Consider the following 17,058-nt stretch of genomic DNA (forward strand, 5'->3'; position numbering starts at 1 on the left):
GCTGACATTCTGTGGAGTAAAAATAATTGGACAGCTGTGTTTTGACTGTACTTGAGCACACTGGTTGATCAGTAATTCATTTAATTACCTTGCTCTGATTTTTTTCAAATTTACTGCATTAGAATTGGCACCTATTGGAGCCAGTCAATTCAGTCACAGATCGATAGCAGCTAAAATGTTACCTTGGCTACAATGCAGAGTGGCGTTCTTACACATTTCATAGTTATATGCTATTTTGAAGTATTGCTGGGTAAATCTTGTTGGTCATGAGGGTTCAATGAAATCCCTTCTCTCTATAATCCTGCTTGACTAATCTTCTGGAATTTTTTGAGGATGTGACAAGTAAAATGGATGAAGGAGAGCCAGTGGATGTAGTGTATCTAGACTTTCAGAAAGCCTTTGATAGGTACCACACGGAAGGTTGATGAGCAAAATTAGAGCACATGGTATTGGGGGTAGGGTATTGATATGGATAAAGAATTGGTTGGCAGACAAGAAGCAAAGAGTAGGAATAAACGGGTCCTTTTCAGAATGGCAGGCAGTGGAGAGTGGAGTGCCACAAGGCTCAGTGCTGGGGCCGCAACTATTTACAATATAAATGATTTGGACGATGGAATTAGAAGTAACACTGGCAAGTTTGCGGATGACACAAAGCTGGGTGGCAGTGTGAACTGCGAAGAGGATGTTAGGAGGTTGCAGGGAGACTTGGACAGGTTGAGTGAGTGGGCAGATGCAGTATAATGTAGATAAATGTGTGCTTATCCACTTTGGCGGCAAAAATAAGGAGGCAGATTATTATCTCAATGGTGTCAGATTAGGTAAAGGGGAAGTGCAACGAGACATTGGTGTTCTTATACACCAGTCACTGAAAGTAAGCGTGCAGGTACAGCAGACAGTGAAGAAAGCTAATGGCATGTTGGCCTTCATAACGAGAGGATTTGAGTACAGGAGCAAAGAGGTCCTTCTGCGTTGTATAGGGCCTTGGTGAGATCACATCTGGAGTATTGTGTGCCATTTTGGTCTCCTAATTTGAGGAAGGACGTCCTTGCTATTGAGGCAGTGCAGCGTAGGTTCACAAGGTTAATCCTTGGGATGGAGGGATGTCACATGAGGAAAGATTAGGAAGACGAGGCTTGTATTCACTGGAGTTTAGAAGGATGAGAGGGGATCTTATAGAGGTATAAAATCATAAAATGACTAGACCAGCTTGATGCAGGAAAAATGTTCCCTATGTTGGGGGAAGACCAGAACTAGGGGACAGTCTGAGAATAAAGGGGAGGCCATTTAAAACTGAGGTGAGAAGAAACTTTTTCACCCAGAGAGTTGTGAATTTGTGGGATTCTCTGCCACAGAAGGTAGTGGAGGCCAATACACTGGATGAATTTAAAAGAGAGTTAGATAGAGCTCCAGGGGCTAGTGGAATCAAGGGATATGGGGAGAAGGCAGGCACAGGTTACTGATTGTGGATGATCAGCCATGATCACAACGACTGGCGGTGCTGGTTCGAAGGGCCAAATGGCCTCCTCCTGCACCTATTCTTCTTGCGTTTGAGGCAGCGGAAGTTATGAAGCTGCTTCTGCTTCTGGTGTCTCTGTTTGTTGTCGTTCGCCTGAGTGAGGTCAGAGGGCTCACCACGGGGAGGTCGACAATGAGCCCCCCTGCACCTATTTTATCTGTTTCTATGTTTCTATAAATAAGATGCAGTAGCTAGTGGCAAAAATATGAACAATAGTCGTACGGATTTTTTCAGATTTTATTGTACTTAAAGCTTCTACCCCTTTTACCAATCTGATAACCTATATATATTTAAATATTAGCTGGTGGTGTTAGCAGAACTCTGCACGAGGCAGTGGGCTAAAAAGAAAGCTTTATCTCGAGATGGAAGGTGTTTTAATTGCATTACAGCTGGTGAAGACAGAGACTACAGTGAAGAAAGAAAATAGCTAAGGGTGTCAGACTGAATTCTAACTCTTGCTATCATAAAGAGACAGGAACCATATTGGGCTCTTGTTTGGGCTGCCGACTTTAGAAAATGCTCTGAACTACTTTTTGCCCCTCTGTCATACATTTCACTGATATAACATTAATGGGACAATTACTTGTGTTTCTCGTTTAATTTGAGTGTAGACTGCTATAAAAAATATTCAGCAGAATAAGAATGTATTCAATTATTTTCAAATTTTTCATGTTGTCCATCTGTCTTTGCTTTAAAGTGAAACTGACAAAATTTAGAGTTAATCAATTTAATAGAGCTCAAACCTTGGACTTTAGTACAATCCTGTAGTGTTTTATGGTAGCACGAAAGGGCCTGTCATAAAGGGGCCATTTGACTCCAATGGTCATACCACTGCCAAAATCCATGGTGTGACTCTTTCAGCAAGACTTGAACAGTCTCAAATTTTTTTTTCATTGGTAGCCTAAATATTCTACATTTATCTGCAAATTTGGCATGATAAAATGTTTCTTGTGAAGCTTTAGCATCTACAATAATTATTTTATGATAAGACTAGCAGGTTGTAATTCTCTGTGCACTGTATAAGGTCCTTAAGCCTTGGCTATGCCAACTTGTGCTTAGGTTTTTGCACTTTGGTCATAAATATGTGTCCTTTTCTAGAAGAAGCATATTAGTCAAATTAACCCATGTACAAAACCTTTGTTTCTGCCTTCGTGAAGTTAAGATTTTACCGGAAGTGTTATATCCACTGGATTTTATCTCTGCTGCTCAATTAGGAGATCTATTTCAAATAATCTTTAATACGCCCTTCGTATCTGAAAAAAAAATGCTTGTTATGATCAACCTTTTTTGGATTCTGTGTTCATTTACTCTTTTACATCCCTTCCTCCCTTTAAGTCCCTCTCCACCATTTACCTTTTGAAACAAGCTTTTACCCCCCCCCCCCCCCCCCCCCAATAGATAGAATAGAATACTTTAGAATACAGTGAAATTCTTTGCCAAGGTATGCAAATAGTCATCCATAAAGGGCACTTACATTGTTACAAATCTCCCCGCTCCCTCACAGCAGTCCTCCCAAACACCAGGCCTCCATTGTCCATTGTTCTTCAAGGCTGCCCCCCCACACCGGGTCCCGTTGTCAATTATTCTACCCCCTCAAGGCAGTCCCCCCACGCCGGGTCCTCCTTTGATCCTTCCCTCGGCAGCGGCATCCTCGAGCGCCACCCCGCTTGGCTCTGCCCCTGGCCCGAGAGGCTCTTGTACCGGCCCGTGAGGCCCAGCCCGCGAAAGCTCACCGCCGGCTGGTGAGGCCTTACCTCTGACTCGCAAGGTTCTGGCCCATGGGGCTCCGGCCTCGGCATCTCGCGGCTGGCCATAGCACCTCCGGACTATGTGTTGTCTCATATGTGGTAATGTTTCTGCATGGTAATGTTTCCCATAATGAATGTTTATGGCTTAATGTTTTCTTGCAAGTCAGCTCAATAATTTACTATATTAATATATATGGTTACAAATGATTACTTGGTTTGTTATAAACAAAGGTTTTTTTAAGGCGGAATTCAATTTTCCTAAACTCCAATTTGTTTTGAATCTTGTATCTCTGGGCTTGAGAATAAGGGAGGGAGAAAGATAGGACAACAACATGACTCACTCAATTCATAAGTTGCTGAATTGAATTTCTTAATTAACTTTAATATTTAATTGTTTTTGTCGATCAGTTCTATCTTCATATTTCCCATCTTAAAGCTTTGTATTTCAACTGGCTTAAGGTAATCATTGCTTTTCATAATTTTGAGCTCTTATTGGGAAAAACCTGAAAGGATGCAAAGTGCTGGAGTAACTCGGCAGGTCAGGCTGGAGAACATGGATAAGTGATATTTCGGGTCAAACCTCTTGTACAGTATTGAAATATAAATATTGAAGGAGGTCTGAGGTATGATAGGTTCAAAGGCAAGTATTAACTATTTGTGGCCACTCAATCTAATATATTCAATGTTATGCAGAAGCTCAATTTCTGAACTTAAAACAGTTCTGTGAAATTCATTTGTGGAAAATAAATGTGAGCTTAACAATGAATGTCTTCACTGAGGGGTACAATGAGCACGGAGTCAGCCTTGGAATTGTTCTGATGCTTTGGAACAGACAAAATGCATTTGTTCATGGGAAACCCAGACCTAATACAGCCCTATGTTGAATAAACAGTTCCTTATGGTGCAGAAGGCAGTCATTTGGCTAATCAAGTTCATGTAGGCAATCCCATCACTCCCATTCTCCCACTTATTTCCTGCAACTTATTCTCTCGCACTTGCCATTAACACTCTCTGATTTTGCCATTGACTGTCTACACTAAAGGGAAAATTATTGTTAACCAAATCACAGCTATATATTTGGGATGTGGGAGAAAATTGTCGCACCAAGGAGAAATCTATTGTGGTTACAGGGAGAAAATGTAAACTCCACACAAGTCGCAACTGAGGTCAGAATTAACCCTGCATCGTTGGAGCTGTGACAGCTGCACTGTGTCACTTTCAATGAACAAATAAAAGTGCTTTGTATATGGAGATTAAAATGAATAGAAATCATATTCTCCCATCTTTGTTGTGTACATCAGAACAATAAATGCTTCTTGTAAAACTCACCTAGATTACACTAATATTTATATATCGTTACTGATGTTTTTTGCTCAAATTAATAGGCAGTTGGAAAATGATGTTTTACAAAATCATAGAATTATTACTGCATAGATGCAGTCAATTCATAAACCAGCTCTGTCTAGAGCAAACTATCAGCTCCATGCTCTTTTCACATGCCTCTGTATCTAGGAACATTGAAAATAAATCTTATCTTATAAAATGTTTATTGAACAGTTTGTTCAATAAAACTCTTGTATTAACTCTTATATTTACTTGAAATGCTGAAGATATTTGCATCATTGGAGCTGTGACAGCTGCACTGTGTCACTTTCAATGAACAAATAAAAGTGCTTTGTATATGGAGATTAAAAATGAATAGAAATCATATTCCATCTTTGTTGTGTACATCAGAACAATAAATGCTTCTTGTAAAACTCACCTAGATTACACCAATATGCATATATCATTACTGATGTTTTTTGCTCAAATTAATAGGCAATTGGAAAATGATGTTTTACAAAATCATAGAATTATTACTGCAGAGAAGGAGTCAATTCATACACCAGCTCTGTCTAGAGCAAACTATCAGCTCCGTGCTCTTCATATGCCTCTGTATCGCGGAACATTGAAAATAAATCTTATCTTATAAAATGTTTATTGAACAGTTTGTTCAATAAAACTCTTGTATTAACTCTTGTATTTACACGAAATGCTGAAGGTAAATTGCATGTGATGTTTGTCAAATCATAGCACAGATAGTAACATTTGTAATGTACCAGAGTTGTGTTTGACTCCATATGTATTATTGATTTCTGGCACCAAATTTCATATGATAGGTGTCCTTTTCATTTGCTGTATGGTATAGTAAAATGTCTGTACTGTCATTGTATAACAATTATTTTTATTCTTTATGGCAGGTTTGAGAAGGGCAGAATTTATACATACATTGGTGAAGTGGTGGTTTCTGTAAACCCTTACCGTCCTATGAATATCTACGGGAAGGACACCATTGAGCAATATAAAGGGCGCGAGTTGTATGAGAGGCCACCTCACCTATTTGCTATTGCAGATGCCACATACAAAGCCATGAAGAGAAGATCAAAAGACACCTGCATTGTCATATCAGGTAGACAGTGCTGAATTAAAGTAGAACTGTGAAACTTTATTCTTTGCTACTTTAATAAGAAACTTGTCATCAATGTTTTATATTGCATATTTGCCTACCTGATCATTTGTTTTTTCACCACCTGATGGTGTCTCAATCACTTATCCCTGACAGATGCTTGAAAGCCTAACTACTCAACTCATATGTACCCATTAACCCTTAATAATTCGCCTTTTCATTCTCCATAATTTTCCATCCAACAATGTCCTCACTGACTCCATCTTTGCATTGACAGGAGATTGCAGAGAACATTCTAATGCACGTGATATTGGGCTCCCCCTCCCTTCCTCACCACCACTTTTAATTTCTACTACTAGCCTCTGATCTGCTGACCAACAGAACCTTTTCTCTGTCCACTCTAAAACTAGTGGTTGGTCGCGAAGAAAATTTGCATGTGCATGATATCCTGAGCTTTGTGCACAGCAGTTTGAGCCAGTGAGATACTGGCTAAATCAGAAGAATTGCAGTGAGCCATGCCTGGTTTTAATTGAAGGAACTTTAAATTAAAGTGATTTTAATTGCATTTTCAGTGCTGTTGTATTCATGTCTGTCATCTAGTGGGAATTTTCATAGTTTGACAGGGTGAATTTTCAGGTCAGTGTGTTTGAAGATGCCAGTATTACTGATACAGGTTTTCTTGCCAATGACATGATGCATTCCCGAATGTTCTCATGCAAAAAATATTAATTACTGAATTCTGAATTTCTCTAAAATAGGAAACTATTATTTTGGTCTTCTGCCATTGTGTATTCAATAATGGTAAGTAGTGCAGCAGGAACCCTATTAATTACCAACACAGCCTCCATACTGAGGAGCTGAGTTCTGCAGCCATGCTATTGGTTTTAAAATGACCAAAAAGAAGCCAAACTAAAGATGAAAGAAATCTGAATTACCTGGGTGTAATGGGGAAAAAGCATGGACCTCCACTCTGAGACCATATTATTGTTCAAATTCCTTCAGCGAAAGGAAATAATATTTTGAGCCATAAAATAAAACGGTTTAGAACTGTATTGCTGAAGTAAATACTGTTTTGCAGAGTTGCCGTTTGACTGGTTGATTGCAAGGAATTTTATGCTTTTAAGTTTTAATGTTTGAAAGTCATCGTTCTAATTTATTGAATAAAATTTTCCTTCTGATTGCAGGGGAAAGTGGTGCTGGTAAAACTGAAGCTAGTAAATATATCATGCAGTTCATTGCAGCTATTACAAATCCCAGCCAAAGACAGGAAGTGGAAAGGTAGTAAATGGTTAATTTATGTTGATTTTGAGTCATTGTTTCCTTGCATAACATTTAAAAAAAATTATTTTTTTAACCTGCAAGCAAAATATTCTTAATGCACAGACTTTTGAAGATGCTTTATGTGTTAATTGTTGATTATCGAGTTGAGTTTTATTATTTTTCCATAACTCATTTTGCAACAATCTTGTCCAGAAAACCCAATCGTCATGCTTCCAGGTAATTAAACAATATCGGTCCAGAAGCCATGCTACAATCTTTGGGAATATTTGGATCCTGAAGCACCACCACACAGAACAATCTCAAAATAATTAGTTGCCCAAATTGTCATCTACATCAACCAGTAAGGGAGAGCAAGTACTAAGTTTCTTGCAATCCTCTCCAGTTCCATGTGCATTCTTAACCAACCTTTGGACTCAATGTATAATGCAAGTTTAGCAAGTCTCACAAATGATATAAAATATGATCCCAGCAACAGGTTTTCATGGAATATAGTAGCAAATTTTGTGGGTGCATACAAATATTATACAGACAGCAGAGCATGGAAAACAATCTGCACATGTTAGTGAAGGTCATAAGTGATAGGAGCAGAATTAAGCCATTTGGCCCATCAAGTCTACTCCACCATTCAATCATGGCTGATCAATCTCTCCCTCCTAACCCCATTCTCCTACCTTTTCCCCATAACCTCTGACACCCATACTAATCAAGAATCTATCTATCTCTGCCTTAAAAATACCTACTGACATGGCCTCCACAACCTTCTGTGGCAAAGAATTAATCGCCCTCTGACTAAATCACAGATTCATCACCCTCTGACTAAAGAAATTCTTCCTCATTGCCTTCCTAAAAGAACCTCCTTTAATTCTGAGGCTATGACCTCTAGTCCTAGACTCTCCCACTAATTGAAACATCCTCCCCACATCCACTCTATCCAAGTCTTTCACGATTCCGTATGTTTCGATGAGGTCTCCCCTCATTCTTCTAAACTGCAGCGAGTACAGGCCTAGTGCTGTCAAACGCTCATCATATGTTAACCTACTCATTCCTGGGATCGTTCTTGTAAGCCATTCTCTGGACCCTCTCATAGCCAGCACAACCTTCCTCAGATATGTTGCCCAAAACTGCTCACACTATTCCATATGCGGCCTGACCAGCGCTTTATAGAGCCTCGGTGTTACTACCCTGTTTTTGTATACAAGCCCTCTTGAAATAAATGCAAGCCCTCTCAAAATAAATAAATGATTAACTTTTTGGGAATCCTACACCTGCACTCCCAACTCTCTTTGCACCTCCAATTTCTGGATTCTCTCCCCATTTAGAAAATAGTCTACGCCTTTATTCCACCTGCCACTTCTCTGCCCAACCTGTCCAAGTCCTTCTGCAGAGTCCCTACTTTCTCTACACTACCTGCACCTCCACCTATTTTCATATCATCTGCAAACTTGGCCAGAAAGCCTTCAATCCCCTCATCCAAATCATTAATATTCAACATGAAGAGTAGCAGCCCCAGCACCAACCCCTGCAGAACTCTGCTAGTTATTGGCAGCCAACCAGAAAAAGCCCCCTTTATTGCCATTCACCTTTATAGTGAAAGATGAATGTTGGCAAAATGACCAGCAGAAATGCCAGCAGTACCATTTCAATTTATTTTGCAATCAGTCTATAAAGAATGGGAGATGATGACTAGGTTGCTTCTTAAAGTTTGACACTATTTGACATTATTTATTCTGTACATAGCCTTATAATTCTCACATGACCTCTGTTCAAAACAATACTTTATTATAAACCTTGACCAAAGTGAATAGATTCTATTTAGATCCTGTGGAATCTAGGGCTTTTAGGAGAACTAAAACCAGTTTTCTCTACTCTGAATTTACATTTATAAATAATGTGAATATAATTGTGAAGTATTGCTCAGAATAAAATAGTGATTTAAAAATTATCATTCCACACAATGCAGTGTCCCCTTTTGCTGAACAGTATTGGCCCATTGGCAATTTTGTTTAAATTTTTTTTTTCTGTTGTAGATTCATTTGGATTATTTTCAGTCTTATGATCATTCACCACATCTTACCTTATACTAAAGACACAGAAGGAGGGAATTCATCCCATCAGGTCCATCCAACTACTGAGGAGCAAATCCCTTGGCCCCATTATGCCTCCCATTATACTACTTCAATATAATCTCCCTCACACATGCCCATGAGGTCCTCTTGTTTGTTTTTAACATCACATACGCTTATAGTTGCCAATTAACTCATCAATATATCTTTGGGATGTGAGAGAAAACTGGAGCATAGTCACTAAGATGATATACAAACTGTGCAGACAGCACCCAAGTTCAGGATCAAAGCTGGATCCTTGAACCTGTGAGGCAGCAACATTTCCAGCCATAGTGCCACTTAGTTACTGTATTTCAAGAAAATTGATCAGTCACCTTTGGCAACTCTTTGAACCCACAAACCAAAACTGGTTTATGCTCTCTGCTAATAAACTATCTTCATGTTATTGTGTTTTTCTGTAGCTCCTCCAGTCAGGCAATAATTGACTTTCTTTTGAATAAGGCCTTATATCGTAAAATGATAATCACTGGATCAAATTGGTCTTGCAATGATATATATATATATAAACATAGCACAAAAAGTAAGGAAATTTGTGTTTGGTAGATTATTTCTTTGTTGTAACAATGCTTCTTGGCAATAAATCTTATACCGTTGGAAAGCCTGTTTATTTCCCTTTTAAATGGTGCCACATTTGTAAGGAACATGCATTTGTGGGATGAGCAGCAGAGCTGAGTATATGGGTTGCGCCCATGAAAAATTTGCCAAATCTTCTCTGCCAATGCCAAACAGCTTATTCTGCTGTTGCTATTGACTCTTGTTTTGAGCTTCTGGTACCCCCAGGTGCTGACAATCAGGTGCCTGATTGGCACCTGATTGGCAGCATCTGTGAGCATGGGCCCTGCTACAGTGGCCAGTAGGTGTCTTCTCCAAGAATCGGCATGCCACGTTTGACTGATCTGGATAGGGCCCGTGCGATAAGGCAACTTCAAGCTGGTGTTCCGCAAAACCAAGTTGCGGCATTATTTGGAGTGAGCCCTAGTACCATCTCCAAAGTGAAGGCCAAGTTCCATATAACGGGGGATGTCAGAGACAGGCCGCGAAGTGGGCGTCCCAAGAAGACGACACCCGAAGAAGACCGTTTCCTCACCCTGTCAGCACTTAGGAACCGTAGGCTGTCTTCTACAGATTTGCAGTCAAGGATTGCAGGACGATATGGCCGACGGCTCTCTGCCCAGACAATTCGGAACAGACTGCACGCAGCCGATCTCCGGTCTCATAGGGCTGCCAGGAGGCCTGCCATGACTGCCCTTCACCGTCAGGCCCGTTTGCGCTAGTGTCGGCAACACGTGCACTGGAACCTGAACATGTGGAGGAACGTTATGTTCAGCGATGAGTCCAGATTCTGCCTACGGCAGTTGGATCATAGGGTCAAAGTGTGGAGAAGACGCGGAGAACGCTATGCTGATTGCTGCACCGATAGAGTAACATCTTTTGGTGGAGGCAGTGTGATGGTGTGGGGCGGCATCTCCCTCACTGGAAAAACGAGGCTTGTCATCATTGGAGGCAATCTCAATGCAGAGAGATATCGAGATGAGATTCTGCAACCAGTGGCAATCCCATATCTCCACAGTCTGGGACCGAACTCTATCCTCCAAGATGACAATGCTCGCCCCCACAGAGCAGGGTTTCTCAGAGACTACCTCCAGAATTTGGGAGTGGAGAGGATGGAATGGCCTGCCAGCAGTCCTGACCTCAACCCCATTGAACACTTGTGGGATCAGCTTGGGCATGCTGTTCGTGCCAGAGTGACCAACACAACCACGTTGGCTGACTTGCGACAAATGCTGGTTGAAGAATGGGATGCCATCCCACAACAGTGTGTGACCAGGCTGGTGACCAGCATGAGGAGGAGGTGCCAGGCTATTGTGGCTGTGTATGGTTCTTCCACACGCTACTGAGGCTCCTGTTTATTAAATGAATAAATTGTTAAATTGCCAATATGTCTTGTTTCTTCAGACTTCAATCATCCAATCCACCAAACAACACCGAACAAGAGTCAATGGTAGAATAAGCTGTTTGGCATTGGCAGAGAAGATTTGGCAGATTTTTCATGGGCACAACCCACATACTCAGTTCTGCTGCTCATCCCACAAATGCATGTTCCTTACAAATGTGGCACCATTTAAAAGGGAAATAAACAGGCTTTCCAACGGTATAAGATTTATTGCCAAGAAGCATTGTTACAACAAATAAATAATCTACCAAACACAAATTTCCTTACTTTTTGTGCTACGTTTATATATATATATATATATATATATATATAGATATAGCATTAAAGAGCAATTTCCTACTTTAACCTCAAGCTGAATTTGAAATAGTTATGCAAATGTATCCACTGCTTGCCACTACTTAATGATTTGACTACCTAGTGTGGTTCTGAGATGAATACAATTATAAATTTGCCTATATAACTCTGCATTAATATGGCCTGTTTTTATTCCTGTTGCAGGGTAAAGAACACACTATTAAAATCAAATTGTGTATTGGAAGCCTTTGGAAATGCGAAGACCACCCGCAATGATAATTCTAGTCGATTTGGAAAGTACATGGATATTAACTTTGATTTTAAAGGTGACCCTATAGGTGGCCACATCAATAACTATCTGCTGGAAAAAGTAAGAATTGTTGTTACCAAAAAAAAACTTCAGTGGCTATGGAGAGGAAAATTGAATTCATGTTTCAGTTCATTTGATAATTATGCACTACTGAAAGTGAAGCTTTGGGATTCATCCAGTAAAGGGCAATCAGTGAAACTATGTTGTGGAGCTGCCCTCTGGTTTAAATATTAAAATGTTGATATATTAAGTTTTTTGAATGATTTACAGTATTAAAATTCTCAGTTTCCAGACACCCTTTGCCAGTAAACAATCTACTCCAATCAACTTTCACAAGTTTCTGTCCAATACCATGAAAATTGGCCTTGCCCCAATTTAGAACTTTAACTTGTGGAGCAGCCGTGTCCTAATCCATAACTATTCTAAAGCTAATGGAACTGTGGTTGCTGGTCCTAAAAGGCTCGTACACTGACACATCAGTCATTTGCTCTGCCCATTTTCCAAAGAAGATAGACACAAATTTTGGGGTAACTCATCTCTGGATAGAAGGAATGGGTGATGTTTTGGGTCGAGACCCTTCAGACTGAGAGTCAGGGGAGAGTGAGACACAGAGATATATCATATCATATCATATCATATATATCATATCATATATATACAGCGTGGAAACAGGCCTTTTCGGCCCACCAAGTCCGCGCCGCCCAGCGATCCCCGTACATTAACACTATCCTACACCCACTAGGGACAATTTTTTACATTTACCCAGCCAATTAACCTACAAACCTGTACGTCTTTGGAGTGTGGGAGGAAACCGAAGATCTCGGAGAAAACCCATGCAGGTCACGGGGAGAACGTACAAATTCCTTACAGTGCAGCACCCGTAGTCAGGATCGAACCTGAGTCTCCGGCGCTGCATTCGCTGTAAAGCAGCAACTCTACCGCTGCGCTACGCAAGGTGTAAAAACAAGACATCAAAGGTGACGAAGGTCAAGGAAAATGTAGAATAGATCATCGTTAGCTAGGGGAAGATGACAACGAAGCATACAAAGATAAAATTTAATCTTGGGGACAGTAAGACTGGTCAGAGAACTAGGATGGGGGATGGATGGAGACATTTTCAAAGAGTAGGTCAAGCTTTGCCCACTTCCTTGTAGGGCCCTCCACATGCTTGACAAATTCCACCCCATCTAGGCACTTGGCAGTCCCAGTCTATATTGGGAACTCCCCTGCTTTGACAACCCTATTAATCTGCAGCAGCCTGCAATCTCCTGGCATAATTGCTGCCCCACTAGTTCTTGTTGACTATTTGGCGGCTTATAGTAAAATCCCAATAAATTGATAATCCCCTTTTTATGTCTCAAATCCATCCATGTAGATTCATTGGATGATCCGTCAGTAAGGTCATCTCGGACTAATGTCGTAATGTTCTCTTTAAACAAATAAAGCAACTCCCTCCTCTATCTTTCTTTTAGCACCTGCACGCTGGAACATTAAACTGTCAGACATTAAACAGTCTACAGAAACCGGAGCCAGGTTTCTGTAATGGCTGTAATGTCCCAGTTCACATACCTATCCATGCCCTGAGTTCATCTGCCTTGCCTAACAGGCCACTAGCTTTGAAATAAATGCAGTTCAATCCAACTCTTTCCCCTCTCTCTTCTGTGCTGTCTCCTCAGAGATGTGAATGGGTTTTTATGCCAAAGTGTAAGCTTCCTTCATTGTAAGTTTCTAAATGCGTTTGGACTGAAGAATGTGATAGTTAAATACTGAAAGCTATTTTTTTAAACTCAAAAAGAACATAAAAGGTGGATGCAACAGTCCCCAAGCCACAAAATGAATCCTGGTTTCTGTTCTTTTAATACTAATTTGAATTTTGTTTTATTTTTAACTTTGGTAAAATATTTATTGGGGAGTGGATTAACTGAAGACATTTCTTGTGCTAAATATTTAAATTAAATTGTCATCACTGAAATTGCATATATATTTGAAGCTTCATGTTGAAATGAATAATTTAATTGCATTTATTGATTATTTAATTAAGTTAAATCAATTGCATTTCTAACATAAATGTTGTAAATCCTGCTTGACTGATGCTCTATCTAAATCAGTAATGATTCTTGTTTAATAGTCTAGGGTTATTGTGCAGCAGAGTGGAGAGAGAAGCTTTCACTCATTTTACCAGGTTAGTATGAATAAATAATTGCTTTATAAGCCATTTGGGATATTCAATTTCTTATGCGCATTCTGACCAAGTACTCCTCACCCTGCCTGCCTTCACCTCAGATTCTATGGCTCACTAAAACGTGGAACAATTTAAACTAGCCACTTAACCTAAAAACCTGCACAAATCTTGGATGCAGGAGGAAACTGGAGCGCCAAGAGGAAACCCATCTGATCACACAGATAGTACCATCTCCATACAGACAGTATCCAGGGTTAGGAAAGAACTTGGGTCTCTGGCGCCTTGAGGCAGTGGACACTACTGAAGTGCTATTTGCTACCTTTGTTTAGTTTTGAGATACAGTGTAGAAACAGGCCCTTCGGCCCACTGACTCCATGCCGACCATTAAACACCCGTACACTAGTTCTATGTTAGACCAGTTTCCCATTCGATACACATGGGGTAATTTTACCAAAGCCAATTAACCTCTAAACCTGCAAATGTTTGGAATGTGGGAGGAAGCCGGAGTACCCAGAGAAAACCCACACAATCACGAAGATCGTACAATCTCTGCACTGACAGCACCCGCAGTCAGGATTGAACCTGGGTCTCTGGTGCCGTGAGGGAGCAACTCTACTGTTGCGCCATTGTGCTGCTCCTTGGGGATGACATATTATTGGTCTTCAGGGTTTAGACCCCCCCCCCCCCCCCCAGCTTAAGCAAATCTTATGTATTTAATTTGAAAATGATGTATTTATACTTTAGTTACTCTTGGGTGGACCTGAAAAGTTGCTGCGATCTTTGCACATTGAGAAAAATCCTACTACCTACAATTTCATCAAAAGTGGTGGAGTAGTAAAGGTAAGATCCTAGCAAGAAAAGAGAGGAATTTTGCAACCCATTTGCTTACCCTTCTCAACATGTAATATCTGAATTACGAATAGAGACAGACGTAAAAATTAAAAAATCTATGACTGGAAGTTTTTTCTCGCTTTTCTGTCAACTTTTTGTGTCTTCAGGAGAGGATGGTGATAGATGTGGGGAAGGGAGCACTGTGCACATCTTTGGAAGAAAGGGAAAGTAATCACATTTTAAAGACTGCAGTAGATTTAACTGCCAGTGCTGCACTAGACTATGGGGTCTTTTGAACATTTCAGACAATTTCTGGGAAAGGGTGTTTGGGGAAATGTGCCTGGGATGCCTTTTACAATTAACATAATCTTGTGAGCATATTCATGCATGCACTCGTATGCTAATAATCAGTGAATTGCAATTGTAGTTAGTCATACAACATGGAAATAGCCCTTCAGCCCTGCATTCACCATTGAGTAACTGCATTAAACCTATTTCATACTCAAATTGGAGGCTCCATGATCTGTTCCAAGTAATCTATCATTAAACTGATTATGTTTGAAGAATTCAGTGGGGTGGGGTGGGGGGTGGGGGGAAATCGATGAATTCACTCGAATGCCCAACTCTAGGGCGGCACGGTAGCGCAGCGGTAGAGTTGCTGCTTTACAGCGAATGCAGCGCCGGAGACTCAGGTTCGATCCTGACTACGGGTGCTGCACTGTAAGGAGTTTGTACGTTCTCGCCGTGACCTGCGTGGGTTTTCTCCGAGATCTTCGGTTTCCTCCCACACTCCAAAGACGTACAGGCATGTAGGTTAATTGGTTGGGTGAATGTGAAAATTGTCCCTAGTGGGTGTAGGATAGTTAATGTACGGGGATCACTGGGCGGCACGGACTTGGAGGGCCGAAAAGGCCTGTTTCCGGCTGTAGATATATGATATGATGATATGATATCGATATAAGCACTATGTTATCCATCACGTAGGATTTGCTTGCTTTTTGTGGTTTGTGTTGTGCATAAAATGGTTTGTCTAACTTTAAGTTCATTTTACACAGTCTGCTATAAACGATGCTGCTGACTTTAAGGCTGTCGCAGATGCTATGAAAGTGATTGGGTTCACGGCTGAAGAGATTCAAACAGTTTACAAAATCCTCGCCACCATTCTGCATCTGGTAGGTCCAGTTTTTCTTGTGGGTAATGGACTTGTAGGAACCTACAGATAGTCCATCTTCTGTTATATATGCATAGACAATGTATTCATGTAGGTTCATGCCAATTTCGGGGAGAAATGGTGTGCTATCCGAATGATATTTTGAAGTAAGAAATCAACAGCCCGGTTTGACAGAGTGTGTGCATTAATGAAAATGTAAAACGTGGTTATTTTATCCTTTAAAAACTCGATCGAAGTGTACAAATTTGGGCTGCTTGGCTTAGCCCCTCTGATTTTATCTCTTTTCATTTACCATCTCTCTCCCCACATTAAAAAGCCTTAAATTTAAATCCAACTGATTATTTGTTTGGCCCCTCTATCTTTACTGCAAAATTGTGCCTAGTCATCAGCAGTGCTACAGTTTGTAAGATATATTTTGTTAAAGCCGCTACATAAATCCTTGTCATCACATTTCATTAACTCCTTATAGAGTTGTTTACAAGTAATATTTTCTTCATTATGCTATTAAATTACTGCCTAGTTATGATATTCTAATGGTGTTGTGGATGTGTCTATGTTTTTCATTTTCAGAAGATTTTATTTTAATAATTCACTTCAATTTGAATACTTTTGAAATCACTGAATATTACAGATATTAAAATTCTTGATACCTTTGAGAGAAGTCATAGCTCCATTGACCGCTTCACTTGCTGTCAAAGTCTACCAGGCACAATCCGTGGGGGTGTTCTTTTCACTGTTATTTGAGGCCTGTTTGCTACTGAGAAATGATTATATGTCAAAGTTGAGGTCTTGAGTGAGATTAGCCCTCCACATTTGGACAAGGTAACTGCAAGTGTATGGGGATTATGGACATGGTGAGACCATTGACGTAGGACAGGGTAGGACAATTTGAAGAAGTGTCTCAACCAGAAATTGAATATATTCCTTTTCTCCAAAGATGCTGTCTGACCCGCTGAGTTAGTCTACCTTTTTGTGTCTATCTTAGGACCATTGACATCCAGATTAATATAATTTTTCTTTGAAGATCCCAAAGACTATGATACTATATGAAAAATATAATTGAGAAGAGCATTGTTGTCACAAAGACAGGAGCCATACAGCAACATACTGGAAGCAAATTAATAAATTGGGTGTGGTAATGGAGTACGACCCAGAAGATATGAGTGATATAAAAGTATGGAGACTGAACTCGCAATAATGTC

The 17,058-nt window shown here is 40.3% G+C and overlaps 1 protein-coding gene across 1 annotated transcript in view; it reads left to right on the top strand.

Annotated features, from left to right (window-relative positions):
- LOC144607527 (unconventional myosin-Id-like) overlaps positions 1-17,058 on the top strand; it is a 296,615-nt gene that overhangs the window by 31,746 nt on the left and 247,811 nt on the right. Inside the window, exons 2-7 of the mRNA XM_078424424.1 lie at positions 5,505-5,713; positions 6,895-6,988; positions 11,567-11,732; positions 13,801-13,854; positions 14,599-14,694; positions 15,741-15,857. Coding sequence (XP_078280550.1) covers positions 5,505-5,713; positions 6,895-6,988; positions 11,567-11,732; positions 13,801-13,854; positions 14,599-14,694; positions 15,741-15,857 — 736 coding nt within the window. The remainder of the gene's footprint in view (positions 1-5,504; positions 5,714-6,894; positions 6,989-11,566; positions 11,733-13,800; positions 13,855-14,598; positions 14,695-15,740; positions 15,858-17,058) is intronic.

Source organism: Rhinoraja longicauda, chromosome 29 (genome assembly GCF_053455715.1).
Source record: "Rhinoraja longicauda isolate Sanriku21f chromosome 29, sRhiLon1.1, whole genome shotgun sequence".
In the NCBI taxonomy this organism is placed as follows: domain Eukaryota; kingdom Metazoa; phylum Chordata; class Chondrichthyes; order Rajiformes; family Arhynchobatidae; genus Rhinoraja; species Rhinoraja longicauda.